General features: G+C 40.8%; 1 protein-coding gene across 1 annotated transcript in view; it reads left to right on the top strand.

The window, feature by feature from the left end:
• Window positions 1–2,824: 2,824 nt before the first annotated feature.
• The window catches only part of MCCC2 (methylcrotonyl-CoA carboxylase subunit 2), a 37,308-nt gene continuing 19,047 nt past the window's right edge, over window positions 2,825–21,085 (top strand). The window contains exons 1-7 of the mRNA XM_054987077.1: window positions 2,825–3,179; window positions 6,679–6,745; window positions 8,008–8,092; window positions 11,902–12,003; window positions 12,986–13,113; window positions 14,324–14,436; window positions 18,186–18,299. Of these exons, the coding sequence (XP_054843052.1) occupies window positions 3,039–3,179; window positions 6,679–6,745; window positions 8,008–8,092; window positions 11,902–12,003; window positions 12,986–13,113; window positions 14,324–14,436; window positions 18,186–18,299 (750 nt within the window). The 5' untranslated portion in view covers window positions 2,825–3,038. The remainder of the gene's footprint in view (window positions 3,180–6,678; window positions 6,746–8,007; window positions 8,093–11,901; window positions 12,004–12,985; window positions 13,114–14,323; window positions 14,437–18,185; window positions 18,300–21,085) is intronic.

Genomic DNA, 21,085 nt, shown 5'->3' with positions numbered 1-21,085 from the left:
TTACCCATTCACTAGTCCCTCTTGTAGCAGCTGTTTCAAAGTGGAACTAACCTGACAACTATAGGCCTCAGTGGAAAATGGCCTTGCCCACCTTCCTGAAACAAGGGTGGTTGCCACATTTGGAAATAATGATCAGAAAAGCCACAAGTGACTTCTGAGCCACTATCGCTGCTCCAAAGCACCAGCCTTACTGGGATTACCCCTATCTTGTATGGATTCATCTTCAAGTTATTCTGCCTTAGCTGCTTGACCACGGCTTCAGAGTATGGGTTCAGAGCCAAAATGGAATCCATGCTACATAAACATACTGATAGTCCTGGTGGAACAAGACATAAATATATGGCTAGCCATTGAAGCAAAGGATTGTTCTTTCAGTTTTTTGAGTCTATTATGCTACTTTTATCCCAATCACTTTCAGTGCAATGTTACTACATGAATTGCAATACTGCAAAATGTTGGATCTGGGCAGCATTCTCCATTTAAAAAATCATTCCAGTCTTTTATTGGAAAACAGACTGATAGTGATAATGGTTGTGGGCCACTGGAAGACCAGATCAACAATCGACTTGAGTGAATGTGTGTGTGAGAGAGAATGAAAGGCTTTACATTGCACATTTTCCATTTGCTTTTAGACTTAACTGTATTGGAGGTTAATTAGGGGTTTGAAAGAAACAACCCAATAATTTATAGAAAAGTCATAATACGTATGAAGGTGCACTAAGTTATCTGTATGGGATACAATAATATAGTTATGCTGAAAGTTTTTTAGTTCCATTAAGTCCCATGGGATTTAAGAGCAGCCCCCCACCACCTCTGCGGGGGGGGGGCTGCTCAGATTTAAATTATTTGGAGATTGAAGTCTTTAGTTCTAGCAAACGTTTAGCTTGCTATTCCATGTATCTCAGATATGCAGCGGATGAGCTGTGCAGCTGTGTGGGGTTAGCACAGTTTTTGAGGGCCTAGTAGATTTTCTGTACTTGAAGTCTGCATTAAGTGGTCAGGCAAAAAGGTAATGTTTTAATAGTAAAATTTGGGTCCAGTAGCACCTTAAAGATCAATTAGATTTCCAGGGTATGGGCTTTTGACAGTGTTCAAGGGCATACTTGCAAATAATCTAGTTAATAGATTCTAGGCATGTAGGAAAATGGATACCAACTGGCCTGTATGCTCAACTCTGTTCTAACCAGAGGTGAATGCTAAGAAAATGTTATTAGTTGACATATTTATCCATTCCTGTGCACCTTCATTTCTACTACTGGGTAGTGAATTTGAGTAACAAACTGTGTAACACAAAGATATTTGGGGAACTGAATCTAGTAGCCTTGCTAGATAGCCTGGATAGCCCAGGCTAGCCCCAAATCATCAGATCTTTGGGGAAATGTGGTATATAACTTTGAAACAAAACCAAATAAACCTTAATAAATCTTGTTGTGCCAAAGTGTCTTCTTTAAAAGAATCCGTCGGGGAGTGGAGGAAGCGCCGTTGGTGTCCCATTTCTCGGCTATGAAACACCGGGAGAATGACTTTGTATACACAGTTTTACATGTGAGCCGATTTAAAGAAGACACTTTGGCACAACAAGATTTATTAAGGCAAGAGGCATGGTGGATTTATAAACTACATACAGAGGAGCCATATGGATTGAATATTACTTGTGATCTGACGTCTTACCTGTGAGGACTATCATGGGACTCTGTTCCTTTAAATAATTTCAAGAGACATGTGAACACAATTAAGTAATGACTTTTTAAGGAGTAGATAGGATTTGATACTCTGCATACGCCAGTGAGCGAGCCGTGAGATAGAAGCATTATTTGAATCATCGTATGTGAGTATGCATTTGCAGAACCAATGTATGAAGGACTACTGCATGTTAGTTTCATTTATATTGATTTGTACCTTTTATATATCTTTCACAGTTGTAACTGCTCTGAAGAAGGGGATACCGGAAACCGGACCTCTTGCTGGCTGACCCGTTCAGTTACAATTTAGAATATGTTGATTCTGTTCAAAGTGTGTTGAAATACTGCTTGGAGCAACATGTATGTGCCTTGTATATACTGAAACCTGTACCCATTTATGCGGAGGCTTTTTTCAGCCCTATTTAAAGTGATTGTGTTTCTGCAAAAAACATTGGGGTTTGGCTTGAAAACCTTTTCCCCTCCCCATGTTAATTTCTTTTGAAATACGACACATGCCCTAATACGGCTGTTCTATTTGAATTGGTTGGATTATATTTACGATTCAATGTTGTATGAGTAAATTGTGTAATTTTGTATACAAGAGTATTGAATATTCTTTTGAGTTGTATTAGTTAGTTGGTGACGGTCATATTTGTTGTTTTCCATTCCTTCCTTGACAGGCACATGCTGGAGTTATGAGTAATTTAATAGGTAATATTTGCCAGTTCACTGGGGTTCTGTGCTGAGAAACTATCGGCCTGATGAATTCTTCAAAAAGGACAGTTTTTAGAATCATTGGCACAACTGGGTGGTTTTATTAAAACGGTTAGACATGATTTACCAACGACTATTATAAAATAACACTATCTACCAATATCCCTCTGTATATTAGATACAGTGGGGTCGGCCCGTTCTCAAAACACACTTGCGGAGCTGGCGGCCCTTGCGCCAATCAAAACACAAGCAGCACCGTGCTCGGTCAAATGTGCGGACCATCAAATCCAGCCTCTCGTTTCAGCTTGCCCGGCGACCAACCCGCTGCCCTGGAGCACTAGCAGCCTGTTCAGGGTACCGGAGAATGAAAAATCCTCCAGTTCCAGGAAGGCAACAGATGTTTTCCCAAGCGGGAGGGACTCGGGGCGGAGGAAAAGGGGCCGATTTCAGCCTCAGCCCCCCCCCCCCCTTCCCGGCTGCGTCTTGACTGGTTCTGAAGGGGAAGACGGAAGCGCCGCTGAAGGAAAAGGCCGCACGCCGCTTGGGCCTAATTCCTTTTCCCCATTGGCTGCAACGGGGGGAGTGGCGGAGCGGCGGCTTCCAGGCCCGGGAAGGTGTTTGCTGCGGTGGCTCCGCGCCGCGATGTTGCCGGGCCTCAAGTGCCGCCTCTGCTTGCTCTTTCGGTGCCCGGGGTCGGCTGCGGCGGCTCTGGTTCGCGCTTACCATGGGGACAGGGTGGCCACTGTGGGCGCTCAGCCCGACGCCACCTCCTCGCTTTATCAGGTAGGCCGAGGAGGCAGGGCTGTGCTGCCCGCTGGCGAGCAGAGATGGGCCTTTGGGGGAGCAGAAGAGGGCGCTCCGTCCACCCACCCTGCCAGGTTTTCTGGAGCGTTTGGGGTGAGCCGCCCGGCTCCTGCGCGGCTTTCTCGGCCCGGTGGACAGAGGGGGCTCGGTTTCCGTCTCTGTAACGCTTTCCTGTGCTTTCATATCTACGGTGGTTTGTGGTGCAATCCAAAGCAGTTCTAGCCAAAGATGTTCTATCGAATTCAGCATGGATTACTCCCTGCTAAGTGTGTTTAGAATTGCAGCCTTACTTGCGTAGAAGCTGGCTGATCACGCATTAAACTCATAATTCCTGTGCCTTTTTTGGAAAATTCAGGACAGACAGAAATTCAGCAGGTGAAGCTTTTCCCCCCTGCGCGAAGTTGCACCACGGATGAGAGCTTCCTTGGTTGAATGGCTGCTATTACCCACAGAGTAGTGATTGCGGATTATTAAGGGTTTATTTTAAATCCTTACCTTCTTTTTGCTCTCTTGTACGGGGCAAGTTACTTCTCACTCAGTTTATTTTGTCAGAGTACCATAAATTGTCCTGAGAATATGCTTTAGATCAGCAGTTCCCAGCCACTCGTAGAACTCGAGTAAGTTTAGTGGGATGCAGAGTTTTCATAAGAATGACTAAGAATGCACTCTTGCTCAGTCCCCTTGAACACCTGCTGCTCTACTTGCCATAAATTATCCATACAGTTTGGTGTAGTGGTTAAGAGCAGCGGGGCTCTAATCTGGAGAACCTGGTTTGATTCCCCGCTCCTCCACTTGAAGCCAGCTGGGTGACCTTGGGTCAGTCACAGCTTCTAGGAGGTCTCTCAGCCCCATCCACCTCATAGGGTGTTTCTGGAAGGTTACTTTTTGGCTCTGTAACATTTATGCTACCAGGTCCCACATGTCTTACTATCTCCATGATACCACTGTTCTTAAATAAAGTAAATAAAAATAAATCAGAGACATAAATATTCATAAGTGTTTATTACAGGGACACATGGAAGAGTTCAGAGCATGTGCTGTGAGGCTTGTGATACAGTGTGGTGCTTTGGAAAGTTTCTAGGAAGTTTTGTAGTAGTCGATCTTTTTGTAATAATTCCAATGGAGTTAGCCATGTTAGTCTGTAGTAGCAAAATCTAAAAGAGTCCAGTAGCACCTTTAAGACTAACCAACTTTACTGTGGCATAAGCTTTCGAGAATCACAGTTCTCTTCGTCAGATGCGAGTATAGATGCATTTGACGAAGAGAACTGTGATTCTCAGAAGCTTATGCCACAGTAAAGTTGGTTAGTCTTAAAGGTGCTACTGGACTCTTTTAGATTTTGTAATAATTGTCTCTCTTCTTTGTTACTTTTAATCAATTGTTGCTATAAATCTTTGTTCATTAATAATCAGCAACGGCATTTCCTAGGGCCAAATCCAGCCATCTAGTGAACCATTTAGTGCACGCATACACACACATATGGCTTAGCCACACATGTGGCTTAGCCTGTGGCAGTGGGAATTGATGAGAAAGCTATTTTGTAGCATAGGGAGAAGGCCTGATCCAACATTCTCCACTCTCTCCTCAAATGGGTCTTCCTGTGAAACAAGTTGCTGGACAGTGCTTTACAGGCTCACATTGTGTGAGGGGGGGAGAATTGATTGAGAAGAAGCTTCAAGCTTGGATGTCAATATTGATAGGTGTATTCAGCTATACTCTACAAATAAAGTACATTTGATATGACAATCAAGGAGCAAGATGGCCATCTTTGACAGTGGTTACACAGACTGCTATTATTATGAAGGGCACAAAGTGTACACAGTATTTTAGCATCAACAAAATGTGAGGTCCTTTTCATGCTCCCCCCTTGTACTCCCCCCTCACACCAAATACAATATGATGAAATACTGTGCAAACTCAAAAAGGCGCAAGGCAAATGATGAGTATTGCCCTTCATGACCTACATTCTTTGTCCTGTTCTGCAAATTTAATAAGATAGGGTGGAAGGTTCCAAAGCAGGATACAGAAACGCAGTTTGATAAGATAGGAAGTGTATGTTATTTTATGAAATTTAAGGGAATAGCCAAGATTACATGCAGAAATTAATCTGCAGATTTCAGTTTCCCCCCCTGTGTGTTAATAATTACAATTTGCTCTTGAGTTTCTGCTTCCCTGGTTCCCTTATTACATCAAATTAAAAAAAATCTATTAGATTCTCATAATGTGTTTCCTAATTTGTGTCTTTATAACATCAAGATAATCTTTGCTTTAGTGATCTGGTTGTCATTAGAAATGTAGGTGGCAATCTAAAGTAACATCCTTCTAGTTCCATGTATTCCAGGGGAGCTAGTGTGTTTTACATAGCAGCATCCAAAGCCATGTCCTGATCTTGTCAGATCTCAGAAGCTAAGCAGGATTGGCCTTAGTTAGTAATTGGATGGGAGACTTCCAGCAAAGACCAGAGTTGCAGAGGCAGGCAATGGCAAACCACTGCTGTTACTCTCTTGCCATGAAAACCCCACCAGGAGTTGCCGTGAATTGGCTATGACTTGAGGGCAGGACTTCATTCATTTCATCCAAACCAATATAGGCAACCACTTTGGAAACTGGAGAAACTTTAGTATTTGTCAAGAGACTGATGGAGAACAAACTGTTGATGAATCCAGATAAGACAGAGGTGATGCTGGCTGAAGGGCCACAGCTTTGGAGGAGATTATGCTTTTTACCTTCTTTTTTATCATAAAATAAGGTGTCACTTTATTGGAACAAACATACAAACATAAATATGCATTGAGGCACTTCATAACAAAGTTGGCTACCTAGTTACACACGTCCAATCTAACCATGTGGATCCATGTTCCAGTAACCTCAAGCTTAGATCACTGTGATGTGTTCTTCATGCGGCTGCCCTTGAAAGCGATCCAGAAGCGGCTGCTTGTGCAAAATACAGGACCTTGTTATCTGAGGCTGATTCCAGGTTCAGTTCACAGTGGTGATACTTGCCTTTAAAGCCCTTTAAAGCCCTTGGGGCCCAGAGAATTCAAGGAGCATTTCTTCTTGCATCACGACGTTTTCTTGGCAGACTTTTTATGGGGTGGTTTGCCATTGCCTTCTCCAGTCATCTACACTTTACTCCCAGGAGGAAACTGGGTACTCATTTTACCAACCTTGGAAGGATGGAAGGCTGAGTCAGCCTTGAGTTGGCTACCTGAACCTGGCTTCTGCCAGGATCGAACTCAGGACGTGAGCAGAGCTTGGGCTGCAGTATTGCAGCTTACCACTCTGCGCCATGGGGCTCTTTATCTGTACCTAGTTTGGAGGAATATGTTTTGGAGAAGGCATATAAATGTGGTTGTTAACTGCTTCTTTTTTCTTTATTCATTATATATATCACTCGTTAAATGTTTTTCTAGGGCACAAAGCTATATAATAAATTAAAGTTGAATCATTCTCCTACTTACTTTCATTCTCCTACCAGGAAAATTATGAACGGATGAAAGCGCTAGTGTCAGAACTCCAACAGCAAGCAGAAAAAATCCGACTGGGTACGTCCTATATTTTCTTATTATATCACCATATACAGCAGTTTGATTGGATTTCCTTCCAGCATTGTGGCAAAGTCGCAGTTTTTGAAGAAGTAAATGAGAAAAGCTATAGTAAATACAATTTGATTTGAGTCCAGTGGCACCTTAGAGACCAACAAGGGTTTCAAGTATAAGTTTTCAAGAGTCAGCGCTCCCTTCTTCAGACACAAGTTTCTTCATAAGCTCTGACTCTTGAAAGCTTACACCCTGAAAATCTTGTTGGTCCCTGAGGTGTCACTGGGCTCAAATCCTGCTGTTCTACTGCAGACCAACATATCTACACATTAAAACTAAGTATAATTTAACATTTTTTTTGTGTCAGTGGCTGCTAAGCTCTGTAGAAAACACAGAAGTGTTTCAACCCTTGCCCAAAGGGCTTGCATACCTGGGCTGCATTCACACAGTAAGGATTCTGTTTTGCTGTGAATCCAGAGGCATGCACTTTAGCAGGGCAGCTACTGGAAAGGAACTTTTTGAACACTTCCTTTGTCCGCTGCCTTTTCTCCTTCCTTTCCCCACCTCCCACTGCACCAGAAAGGGGGTGGGGGAAATAATCATAATTGGTATAGTGTTATAGCACTATAGCAATTACCATGTTTTAAAAAATAGCTCTCAAAAAGCCCTCCAAAATCGGAGATGCCTACCTGGATTTGTCTTACTCTAATAACTGAACTTTCTAAGGTTCTCCTGTATCCATGGTGGTTTATAGGAAGGTGGGTCTTAATGTAAAGAAAAGTCTCTTAAGAGATAGAAAAATATCTATGTTATTAGGCACGTTGCTGATAACAATGAAAAGGAATTCTGTCTGTGTGGTGGTGGTAAAATACAGCTGGAGAAGTGAATTCCACATCAAAGTCTTAACAGCTTTAGACCTGAGCCAGCTGAGTAAATTCCACATCCCTCATAGTAGAATGAATCCCCGTGGGACCCATTTTGCCACAGAGTGAGTACCCTAAAACACACAGACATGATAACCCAAACATCTGGAGATGCACCCGCAGTGAGGAACTGGATTTTCTGTCGCTTCACTTGCAAATCCTGCCAGGTCTTCAGTTATAATCTATAATAATGAATGACAGTAAATCCATAATAATAAATGACAATAGGATTCAGATTAAAGATTTTTAAAAATAAATATTTTCTGCATAACTTTTATGAAAATGGGGATTTTTTTTAATTCAGCAAGTTGTATATGGAGACTTATCAAGGCCTTTCAATGACAGGTGGTGGAGAGAAAGCACGGAGCCTTCACACGTCAAGAGGAAAATTGTTACCTAGAGAGAGAATTGACAGACTTATAGATCCTGGGTGAGTGTTTTCCTCTTCAGGATTAGTATTTTAACACACAAGATGTAGAAGTTAGTACAGTTTTTTGTTTTCTTGCTTTTAAATATAATAGTCAATAATACTTCAAATTATAAAAATATCTGTTGTTTGGAATGAAGAATGGAATTAAGACTGTCACAAAAATACTTTGTGTTTTGTATAATCAGGTTATTAAATGACAAACTTTTAAAAGTTGTTCACCTAGGGGGAAATGACACCATTCTTATTTAGTCAGTAATCTGAGTGCCATACTTGCTGACCCAAACTTACTTTTTAAACAAACATCACAGTTATCAGTGATATCAGTAAAAATTGGAAAAAGTGGAGGACGGGTAGAGAACAAAGCTTCTTCAAGTGAGACCTCAAAAATTCCCTCCACTCCCTCTGAATGGAAATAAAACCAAGTCAGAGGAAAGCATCGGAGAAGTTTAATAATAACAGCCAAGTTTAATAATAGAATCATAGAATTGTAGAGCTGGAAGGAGTCTTACAGACTATCTAATCCAACCCCCTGCCCACTGCAGGAACGGCCAAAAGCATCTCTGACAAGTATTCATCCAGCCACTCCTTGAAAACTGCCAATGAAGGGGAACCCACCACACCCCTAGGCAGCTGATGCCTAATATCCAGCCGGTACCTTCTCTTCCGTAGTTTAAACCCATTGTTTTGAATACTGTCCTCTGTTGCCAACAGGAACAGTTCCCTCCCCTCCCCTTAATGACAACCTTTTAAATACTTGCAGAGAGCAATCATGGCTGCCCTCAACCTCCTCTTCTCCAAACTGAACATTCCCAAGCCCCTCAGTCTTTCCTCATAGGGCTTGGACTCATCCTGGTTGCTTTCCTCTGTACCTCTTCCAGTTTGTCCACATCCTTTGAGGACTCCAGAACTGCACACAGTTCTCCAGGTGGGGTCTGGCCAACATGATATATAGTGGGACAATGACATCCTGTGATTTGGATGTTATGCCTTTGTTGATACAACTCAAGATTGCATTTGCCATTTTTGCTGCTGCATCACACTGACTCCTCATATTTAGCTTCCCATCTACCCATATCCCAAGATCTTGTTCACACACGCTGCTACCCAGGAGTGTATCCCTCATCCAGTATGCATGCATTGCATTTTTGTTACCCAGGTGGAGAACCTGGCACTTATCAATGTTAAATTGCATTTTATTGAAGTCTGCCCACTTTTCCAGTGTGTTCAGATCTTGTGGTATTCTATCCCAATCTTCAAGGATGTTCGCTACTCCTCCCTGTTTGGTGTCATCTGCAAATTTAATGAGTAATCTCTTCACACCCTCATCCAGATCATTTATGAAAATATTGCAAAGCACTGGGTTCAAACCAAGCCTTATAGCACTCCACTGGACACCTCCCTCCAATCAGACATGATGCCATTGACAACTACTCTTTGGGTGCGGTTATCTAGCCAGTTCCCTATCCACCTGCACTGGGCAGGGGGTTGGACTAGATGGTCTGTATGGCCCCTTCCAACTCTATGATTCTATGATTCTAGAGTCCAATCCACAGCCTTCCAGGTTATCCATCAGAACCAGTTAGACTTGGCAATGGTAAGTGATATTGATACCAGCAAGTCATCAGATACTACAAAATATGAGAATCTTTTATGAACTCTTTTTGACCCAGGCAACGGCAATCAAAGAATCCTTAAAGAATACTGCAGCAGTGGCTAAATTTGCAATAGAATTAGCATTGCTGTTGCAGGAAATAAGAGAGCAATGAAAGAAAGAAATAACACAACACTTTGAAAGCCAGTCCCAAATAAACAGTTTATAGTTTTGGGGGGTCCCAGAGAAGGCAAAAGAATCTGATCTTGTGCCGTTTCACTCATGGTGGCCAATTGAGCCTAGACACTGACAGGATGTCTGACCTGGCAACAGAAAGAGCTTACAGAGCGGGTCCATTAATAGAACAATTTACTAGTCATCTGAGAGATCTTATAGCCAGCTTCCTCCATCACAAGAAGAAAGAATGAGAAGCAAGGGAAACAGGATTGCCTCCTATTCCAAGATGTTTAAGTACTCATTTCCCAGGATGTTTTAGCAGATGTGTTGTCCAGGAGACAGCTGTTTAATCCTATCTCGCATCTGACGAAGAGAACTGTGATTCTCGAAAGCTTATGCTACAGTAAAGTTGGTTAGTCTTAAAGATGCTACTGGACTCTTTGATTTTGCTACTACAGACTAACACAGCTAACTCCTCTGGATCTCTTTAATCCTGTAACATAATATCTGTGTTCACCTAACATTCAGTACAGGTGGAGATTCCTGTTGAAACTTCTGGTGAGTTATAAAGGAATTTTATTTCTGGAAATATTAGTGATTAATGTACCTGCTGAAACAAATAGAGTAATAGAAATTGAAAATAAAAATAGCATACAGGAAATGTGATCTTCATGGAAAAAACTTCAAGAAGTCTAAAACTTAGCAGTTAACTCTTCACGTTATGGAGATTCTTATGACTACATCATATGGGAAATGAGTTCCTGTTACAAAAATATTTTTCTTAAAAAATACATCTAAGATTAAGGAATTTTTACTATTTAAAGAAGCAAGGGAAACAGGATTGTTACATCATAGTCTTTGTCAAGTTCTAGGGCTCTTATTAATAAATTATGTGGGAAATGAGTTCCTCTTGAAATAAAATTTTCTTATCACATGGCAAACAAGGTCTTAATGGAATATAATTTCCCCAAGAGATGCAGTCATCTCGTAAGAATCATATCTGCACACCATCAAACAAAGCTCTTCTAACCATATTACATGGGAAGTTAGATTCTGATGGAATAACAATTCTTTTAGGAGATATAATTAAGACCAAGAAACCAAAACCAGCCTATTTATAATAAGTAGTTCAAAGAGTATTTTTGTTAAAACCTTCAATGAGATCATCTTTAGACTTTCTGGAGCCTTTATTTTTTTGTCAATATATGACAGTATTTGATTTCTTCAGGAAATCTGTCTTCAGAAAAATTCCTTTCCACTCTTGAAATCCAGATTGTTTTCTCAGCAATTTGCTGCTGCAGATAATCAGGGGAAATAGTGATCCTCCTCTCATACATCTCGACAAGTAAAAGATACTTAAGATAGATGAAAAGGGTAGACGAATATTTCTAATGAATATTTCTAAAGAGTTGCTGGAGGTATGCCAAACAAAATAAAACAGTCTTAACCTGCTGATGGAAGACAGTGTTAATAAGCCAGTGGTATTTAACACCTCTCAGATTGCATTGTATTTGACCAAAGGTTTGCTGGAGAAGATATGGGTAAGAATCTTATGCCCTGGGGACATGGGGTGCTTTCCAATTGTTCTGAACTTGTAAATAAACTCAAGTTCAGAACAATGGAACTCCTGGGGCTCAATAGAGACATAGGATCCTTATCTCACTTCAGATGTGAGTTTCTGCACTAATCAAGCTGCATTGTACCTTCACATCCTGATTCCATTCTTTGCTTCACGCCACCCACCTCCTGACTGGGATATAAGGCTCCTCCCTGTATCTATAGAAGGGAGCTTTGACTCTCGAAAGCTTATACATTAAATATCTTGTTGGTTTCTAACAGGGTTTTAACTTTATGTTTTCAGTGTTTGTTTGAAACATGATATGCTCTAATAATGTTGTTTATATTTATTGCTTAGTATGTTTGTAATTTTATTACAAAACCATAATAAAAATGGTATTTTAAAAGTTGTCTGTCTAGGGCATTGATTAGTGTCAGCAGATTTCCTGGGAATAATTTTCTTGAGATTTTTATCATTTCTTAGGTCTCCATTCCTAGAGTTCTCCCAGTTTGCAGGTTTCCAGCTGTATGGCAGTGAAGAGGTCCCTGCAGGAGGCATTATTACAGGCATTGGACGTGTGTCTGGGTAAGAAGCGCTACTGGTAGTCTCCTGTCTCTTAAATCCATTTCTAACTTCTTTATATTTTGAAAGTGTTAAACTCACAAGAAAGGTTTCTAATAGTGAATAAAACCAAAAATGATGTCAGCATTAAAAACTCAACAATATCATGAACAAATGAATGGGCAGTAATAGGATGCAACAACAACAAAAGGTTTGATGGCTGTACTTTTTATACTGACTGGGTACTGGCTGGCAAAGAATGCTGTTGCCAGTCAAACAAATGATGTGTGGCATGCTAGTTTGGTGACTGCAAGGAAGTTGAAATAGTGATAACTTCTAGCTTGGTAAAGGGAGGCATAGACATGGGCTCATTTTTCCATCAGCAGAATGGAACTTTCCTGCCTCCCTGCTTCCATTGTCCTTGATGAAATGCTGCTCCTGGAGATAGAAGACCTGAAGAAGAGTGTGAAAGAATCTGCAGTGGAAAGGGGAAATTGGTTGAAATTGCAGATTGAGTGCCGTTCCAACTCATTTGCTGCAGAATTTAGTATTTCTGATAATTCGCATTGCAACCTTAGGGTAGTCTTGAATTCCTATACTTACAGTAACGGGGTGCAGAGGTGTCCAAATGTGCTCTGTGTGTTCTCAATGAGCTCTATGTGTATAGAGGATTATAATAACCCTTTTCTTTCAAATTGAGAATTGACAGCCATCATTTTTGAAATTACTTTGTAGAACTGTTCTAGAAGAGTACTTGGGTGCAATAGGTGGTGTAGAGTATTTAGCTATAATTAATGGTTGGGTGATATCTTTGGTTATGTTAGCTAACATTCTTCCTGATGGGCTACTCAGGTTTTTTACTATGATTTCTTGGACTTTAAACATTTTTAATTTGGTATTTTTAGTGATTTTATAAAATGGAAAGGTTGGATGTAAATAATTGAATAAAAACAACAGTAAAATAAACTGTGAATTATTTATTTCTCTTCTCATGTTTTTAATTCAGAGTGGAGTGTCTGATTATTGCCAATGATGCAACTGTCAAAGGTGGAACATATTATCCTATCACAGTGAAGAAACATCTACGTGCCCAAGAAATTGCAATGCAAAATAATCTCCCTTGTCTATATCTTGGTGAGTTTCATTGCAACTGTTATTAATTGTTGATGGACCAATAGTGGGAGTTTATTTTTAAGGGGATGGTGTCATGACACACCTGTCTTGACCTGTGAATGCTTTGGATTTAGAACCATGATGCTTTTTATATAGTACATGTGGCTTTTCCTTTCTTAAAAATAGGGTGAATTGAAGGTGCAGTTGATGGATTTTTGTACATGTTTACTACCACATCATAATGCAGATCAGGATAGTGGGGGAGGAGCAGGTCTTTTTTTTGAGCTGGAATGCCCTGGAACGGCATTCCGGCACCTCTATAAAATACCCACGTGACCAGAGGGTTCCCCCAGCAGTGGCCCATTCCGGGCCATTTTGGGGGCCTGGATCGGGGCCAAAACAGCCCAGATCAGAGCCAAAATGACCAGTATCGGGCTGCTGAGGAAGGGTTCCCCTGCCCGGCAGCAGCCTGTTCCAGGCTGTTTTGACCCCTATCTGAGATATTTTGGAGCCGTTTTGGCCATTTGGGGACAATTTAGGGCCTGAAATGTGCCAGACTGGGGCCAAAACAGTCAAGATTTGGCTTCTTCCCCGCCTGGCATCGGCCAGTTCCAGGCTGTTTGGGCCTCGATCTGGGCTGTTTGGGCCATTTGAGGCCCATTTGAGGCCCAAATCGGCCAGGTTTGGGCATGAAACGGCCAGGATAGGGCCTCTGTCGGGCAGAGGAACACTCCCCCACTCGGCAGTGACCAGATCCTGGCCATTTTAGGCCCCTTTAGGCCATTTTGGTCCCAGTTTGGGCCCCAAATGGCCAAGATCGGGCCCGAAACGGCCAGGATCAGATCTGAAATGACCCAGATTGGGCCTCTGCCGGGGTGGGGGAGTGTTCCCCCACCTGGCAGAGGGCTGATCCTGGCCATTTTAGGACCAATCCTGGCTGTTTCGGACCATATTTGGGCCCTGAATAGCCAGGATCAGGCCCTAAACGGCCATATTTGGGGCACTGCTAGGCAGGGGAGTGCTCTGCTGTGTGACAGCTGCCCATTCCAGGCTGATTTGGGCCATTTTGGGCTTGTTTTGGCACAATTTGGGCCCAAAACGGCCTATATCAGGCCGTAAATGGCCAAGTTCTCTCAGTCCTAAATATGACATATAGCTCAATTCTTCCACTATCCTTTCCTGATAAGTAATTATTACATAATTATATAATTTTTAATCTTTACTTTACCAGTTGATTCTGGAGGTGCAAATTTACCTCGCCAAGCAGAAGTGTTTCCTGATCGTGATCATTTTGGTAGAATTTTCTACAACCAAGCAGTCATGTCCGCAAAAAGAATTCCACAGGTAACTTTGCTTACAAACAAGCTGGCTAAATATTGTGTTGTATTTTTTTTTTTTTTTTGCTAATAGTCCTCTTCATTTGATGTGTGATGTTGTATTGGTATATTCCAAAGTGAACTGCTAGGCGGGAGTTCCTGATTTCCTGGTTCCTTGAGCCTTCCCTTAAGCTACTGCTTGTGGCTGCTTCCATTTCCAGCTTTTGTGCATCCAGTCTTTGACTAGCATGAGTGATCCAAGGACCCATCTAATGTTTTATGGCTCTCTTCCCTTTCCCTGTGCTCTTTCATCAAATCCTGAAAACATAGTTTTCAACATCTTCAATAAATTAAAATGCAAAGGATTCCTTACAAACAGTTAATAGGAAAGGTTAGATATAGATTTGAAATTATATGGGTACTAGCCAATAAATGCTGTGCACAGATGGCTTCTGTTGCCAACAGACAGAAACACTTTTCCCTGAGCTTGAGTCCTGGAAAGAAATAGGTATGTCTAATCACAATTTAGTAAGTAGTGTTAAAGTGTGTCTCAATGACTTCTTTTTTTAGATTGTCCAATGCAGAATCTAATAGAAAACAGTGTTCTCTGTCCACCCATGCAACAGTGAATTATATAATTCTGTGGGTAAATAATTAATGTTCCATTCTATTGATATTCAATAATGAAACATTTTGTAGGGAGAAGTAGTATGGTGGTGTTTATCAAACTGAGATAAGACTTTTGTGCTTTCAAACATCTTGTTGGTGTGAGCATTTACCAATGGGGTTTTGTACCATGTCTCCAGAAGACTTAATGGGCATAATGCAGCCCTGTTCAGTTAATGGTGAAGCCTGGCTGACCCTCTAATTTATAAAATGCATTTGCTTTTAATAAATAGCTATTGAAATTGCAGGGTTGGGAGGTGACATTGTTTTCTTTCTCTTCACTGCTAGCTGAAGCTTTTTGCATATAATAGTAACGCTAGTAAAAATGTCATGCTTTGTTCTTCCCATTTCATGGCTTGAGTGCTTCAGCTAGGATACTGTTTATATTTTATAGTACACGTCTTATACTAATGACTACCTCTTGAAAGAAGGTGTTTGAGAAGACCTCTCTATTAATGCCATCTTGCAATTACAGCACATTTCTGTTTGTGATAAAAAAACCCACCCTTGTTCTACATGTGGAAACAAATGTGCATTTTGTGTCTTGGCTGTCACATTTTGTGTCTTGGATCTATTCCAGTGAAGTGTGTAAAGAAATAATTTTCCACTTACAGTTTGGTGCTTACAACTTTATCAATGCTTATCACCTATTTAGAACATAATGAATGAGTTATGTGGCCCATCAACTGTTGCAGTTGATGATATTAATAATTAGTTTAGTAGTTGAATGTAGTCTATTGCTATGCGAAGGAAGCATTTTCTTCACTTGCTCTCCCCAATGAGTTGAGGGCACTGGGCAGTTGTCCTTATGTAGGGGGCTTTCCAGTCCAAATCCCTCCCCTCCTACGTGGGCCGTCTTTCCTTAATCAGCCTGTGCACTCAACAAGTGACTTGTTGAGACAGAGGAGGACTACCTCCCTCTCCCCCAAATTGCAGTAGTCTGTAGATAAGATAATTAAAATCCAAACCTTTGTCCTAGCAGTAGAAGCAGAAAGTGAAGCATGGGTTCGGCCAGTACTAAAAAGAAACACTGGTAAGATTTAACACTGAAGTCAATAGGATTTTAAAAGTGAGTGGAGAATAACTATGCAGAGGTGGTCAGAGGAATGGACAAATATAAGGGAAACAGGGAAAGAATGGGTGTGGGTTTCTTCATGCCACTGATCCATCTAGGTAGAGATTGCTTTCATATAGTAAGAACATAAGAAGAGTCCTGCTGGATCAGACCAGCGGCCCATCACATCCAGCATCCTGTCTCACACAGTGGCCAACCAGTTACTTTGGAGGGCCAACAGCAGGGCATGGAGGCTGAGGCCTCCCCCCGATGTGGCCTCTGAATGTGGAGGTTCCCTTTACTCACCATGGGTAGTGGCCATTGATGGGCTTATCCTCTGTGAAACTAACCCCCTTTTAAAGGTGTCTGCGCCTGCCTGTGGTCATCACTTCATCCTCTGGCAGTGAATTCCACGTCTTACTCACTCGCTGTGTAAAGCAGTATTTCATTTTGTCTGTCCTTAATCTACTGCTCATCAACTTCATTGGATGCCCTCAAATTCTAGTTTTTTGGGAGAGGGAGAAAATGTTTCTCTGTCTACTCTGTTTACTTTGTGTGTAATTTTATAAACCTTTATCAACAGTAAACTATCAAGTACAGAAAGGGCATTAAAAATTCAAAGTAGATACTAGGAGGAACATGTTTGTATTTAAAAGAGGCACTAAGAACACATCCAAAAAAGCAAGAAGGAAGAAAACAGAATTTTCACCTAAAGCTCTCTACTAAATGAAATGGCCAAAAATATAATGGTGGAGCCAGTCAAGAAACAGAGCATTGAAAGCCATGTCTCAAAAATAAATGGTGATCAGAACAAGAATTTATTATCAGTCTTGATAATATTAGGAGACTGTTGGAAACTTTTGCAAGAGTATGGAAAGGACTGAAAAATGGAAAAATTCAAGATGTCAAGAGGAATGTGAAAAAGTGAAATATAGCGATCTAGTGAATAAAATAGTGAAAAAGTGAATAATGACAAAGTGATCTTCTAGACCTAAGATGGGTAAAATGAATGAGAAGAGGGGAAAGAATAAAAGGGAGAGGTAGAAAGGAACAGATTAATAATGTTAGCAAGAGTGTGTAAAATAGATGACAAGAACTGGAGATGAATAAAGCCAATAGGAAAGTTGCAACAACAAGGTGCGAGAAGTCTAAGAAAAAGTACAGAAATTAAGAGAAAAACAAAGAAGAGGATAAAAGTGTGAAGATGTAAGTGGAAATGAATTGGAGTATCCTGCTTGTGTGTGTGTGTGTGTGTGTGTGTTTAATGAATACACATGATCTTATTACACTTCTCCTGCTGTCCAGGAGATTGTGCCAGCTTGAAAAACAAGGAGGCAGAAGAGAAGTGTGCAGTCATGATTCCTGCCTTGCTACTCTTCCTGAGGTTCTGTTGGGGGCAAAAGGACTATTGAAGTTGTACCACGGAGAGGTGCTGCTGCATCCTTGTGTTATTTCCAGGTTTTAGGGTAACTCTGGTAGCACCTGGTATCTCTACACTAGCATCAGTGAGTACATTTTAAAGAGCTGAAATAAGGGTGAAATACGTCTGCTGAACACCTTACAGGAGATTCAGGTATAATGCATTATATGTGAATGAGTCTTGCGCTCACATGCTTCTTCCTCATCCTTTCTCCCCTCTGGAATCAGTGACCTCCAGTGTAGCATAAATCATAGTGTGCCATAATGTGTATTCTGAAATAGTGAGCTATGGTTCTCCTTAAATCAGTACTGCAAGCCATAGATGGATTGTGGCTTGCAGTCCTGGTTTAGAGGCGAAGTGCAAAGTGAAGTTTGCCAGTTTGGATATGTCAGGAAGCCATGTTTTGCGCCGAAGAAGTAGTAACTAATAGAGTCACAGTTTGTGATGAGAGGAGTGAAGAGGAAGCTGGCGGGATACATAATGCCAAAGCATGGTCAACTGACCCTCCATTTAGATATGAGAGATAAGGAAGAAGCGGTTGTTATATGTTGAGTTGCAAAATTGAAATTAAATGAGTACATTTATGTCCATCGAACCCTTCTATTCTTTTCCTTACAATTTCTGTTTATTATATCAGATAGCCGTGGTTATGGGTTCATGCACAGCAGGAGGAGCCTATGTGCCTGCAATGGCAGATGAAAGTATAATAGTTGGCAAGCAAGGAACAATTTTCTTGGGAGGACCACCTCTGGTGAGTGCGTGATTTTGAACATCCTGTGGAATCTTTACCGGTTTTGTTGCTACTAAAAATTCTATTACAGACTTTTTATAGGAGCTTGATAATGATCAGTGATAAAATACATTGACTGTACATAGGAAAGCATGTTAAACCTTTGTGAAAATTATACTTACTAAAAAAAAATTATCATGGAAAGTAAATGTATAAAAATGGATGTGCCTGGTACATTACATTGTTTACCTGTGTCATTAAGCGGCTAAGTGTTTACATGCAATGCTGAAAATCCATCTTTAGCTCACTGAGATCCAGTTTCAGCTTGTTTAAATGGTGCTGCAAATCATGCAGTGTAGCTACACGGTTCTTAGCATGCTATTGCAATAGAAGGGCTGTGGCTCTCTAGCATGCAATGTAAGTTGGGGTAGCTGCTTTGAGTGGGTTGCAGTGTCACTTTAATGAGTTAGTGACCCTGGTGCAGAGTTGCACTGAGATACTCTTTTGTGTTGCCAGCATCGTATTTCAATCAGGCCATAAAGTAGATACACTGTTCTTAGATAAAGAGGTTCTATTGGATAACTTTATCAGGTAATATATTTTAAAAGTTAGCATACAAAGCAAGCAAAACCATTGACTATAACGTTTAGTATTTAATGGACTCTTAGATAATAGAATGACTTGCTTGCTCCTTTAAGCTTTTCTTATTTTTTCTTCAGCAGATGCAGTCTCTTACCTTTTTTTTTAAATTGTATCTTATTGTTCAGTAAACTGAAATGGCCTCTTAATTCCTAGATTGGTGTTGTGTTGTATTGTGTCATTACATGAATGGTTAGATTCAGTATTTTGTTGTATCATTGGATGCCATCAAAACTATGAAATGAAGGTTTTATTTGGTACATTAGATCAGTATTTTCTTGAGCGTCAGATTTGATTCTTATTGCATCTGTTGCATCATGCTGTGGATGCTGGACTTCTGTACGCTAAAGTGGAATGACAACAGTAAAATACACAATGTGAGCTTTAAAACCTTAAAGTTTGAGGTTTGTTAGCTAAAGAAAGGCCACATTTGAAAATGTTTAAAGCAGCATGGTACATGTGCTCTTTAAGTCTTCAGTTGTTTCTACGGATCCCTGAGCAGTAAGTAGGATCTCTTTATTCAGGGCTCTTTTTCTGGGAAAAGAGGTGGTTGAACTCATGGGTTGCCCTCAGAGAAAATGGTCACATGGCAGGTGGCCCCGCCCCCTGATCTCCAGACAGAGGGGGGAGAGCAATCTAAACTCCCCTCTGTCTGGAGATCAGTGGGCGGGGCCACCAGCCATGTGATCATTTTCAAGAGGTTCTGGAACTCCATTCCACCGCGTTCCAGCTGAAAAAAAGCCCTGTCTTTATTAAAGAAAAGAACCAATACTGAATTGTTTTGCAGACTGTCTTTGCTGAGCTCAGTGGTGAATTTTATATTGGATTTTCTTGTTATAAATGAAAAAGGAAAAATTATGTCAAATTAATTTGAAACTCAGTATGGTAGCAATTGGGCTTCACAAGATTATGCATCTTGGGGCAGAAATAGATGTGGTGAAGATCAGTGATCTTTGTCAATCTGTAAACAGAGGAGACATCAACTGACTAATTTTATGGGGATGAGGGTTAGAGCCCCACACTGACTGGCAATGCACGTCCATAATCTCAGGGCAGGTATTTTCTAGTTTTGCTACCTGAAATGCCTTAGCCAGAAATACAGTTTGTAGCCAGTATCTTGATGGTAGAGAGTGCCCTCAAGTCACAGTTGACTTATGGTGACCTTTGGTGCGGTTTTCATGGCAAAAGACTAACAGAAGTGATTTTGCCATTGCTTGCCTCAATGACCCTGGTCTTCGTCAGAGGTCTCCCATCCAGTAACTAACCAAGGCTGAACCTGCTTAGCTTCTGAGATTTGATGAGATCAGGCTCACCTGGGCTATCCAGGTCAGTGTGGCCGGAATATACACAATGTACTCTACAAATTCAGTAGAGGATAGAATCAGGTCAGATGCAGACCACAGATCTATGTCCATCTGTAAAAAGCGAATTGTACATATGTATAGTCCTGATTTGAGAGGCAATTTACATCCTACTCAGCTTTATTAATTGAAACCATGTTCACTATGCTTTTGTCAGAATTTAAACAGGAGAAAAGATGTGTCCTTTAAAAACAGTCTTTTCCATTTACCCCATGCTAATAACAGAACAGGTTGTCCAGGTTTGATTAACAAAACCAAGTAGAGGAGTAAATTCTCTCTCCTTTCCCTACAGGGCCATGATTCATATCTGGCAGTGCTATGCGCCTTTTCTCTCTTTAAAATATTAGGTTAGTCCCCTACCAATAATACAGTTGTGCACTTAATAGTAATTCTTGTTTCATGTCAATAAGCAAGAAACATGAAGTACAAACACCTGCAGCTGTTGAGAAATGCTTGACTGAATTTGATAGTCGCTACTCAGATTTCTTTTACACACCAAGTTGTCTTGCAGCAGAAAAAATTGCAAATGCTTAGATTGCAAGAATAACGATTTTAGTACACATAGTGTTTTCCTGTGTCAGTGACGGTTTTATGGTACAAAGTAATCAGCAAAAGCAGGCAAAGAAAATCAATAGCAACCTTGGATGACGAAACAGTGCCATTTAGTACTAATTAATTTGTTATCTAATTTTCTCTTGGAATTTTAGGCACTAATTGTATCACATTAGAAAAAGTACGTGTCGCATCTTTTTCAAAATCAAGGATTTTTATGCAGGTAGACTTTGATACTGCTGGCTGGAATAGTAA

This window comes from Eublepharis macularius, chromosome 8, assembly GCF_028583425.1.
Source record: "Eublepharis macularius isolate TG4126 chromosome 8, MPM_Emac_v1.0, whole genome shotgun sequence".
NCBI lineage: Eukaryota > Metazoa > Chordata > Lepidosauria > Squamata > Eublepharidae > Eublepharis > Eublepharis macularius.
This window is presented reverse-complemented; position numbering and strand designations above follow the sequence as displayed.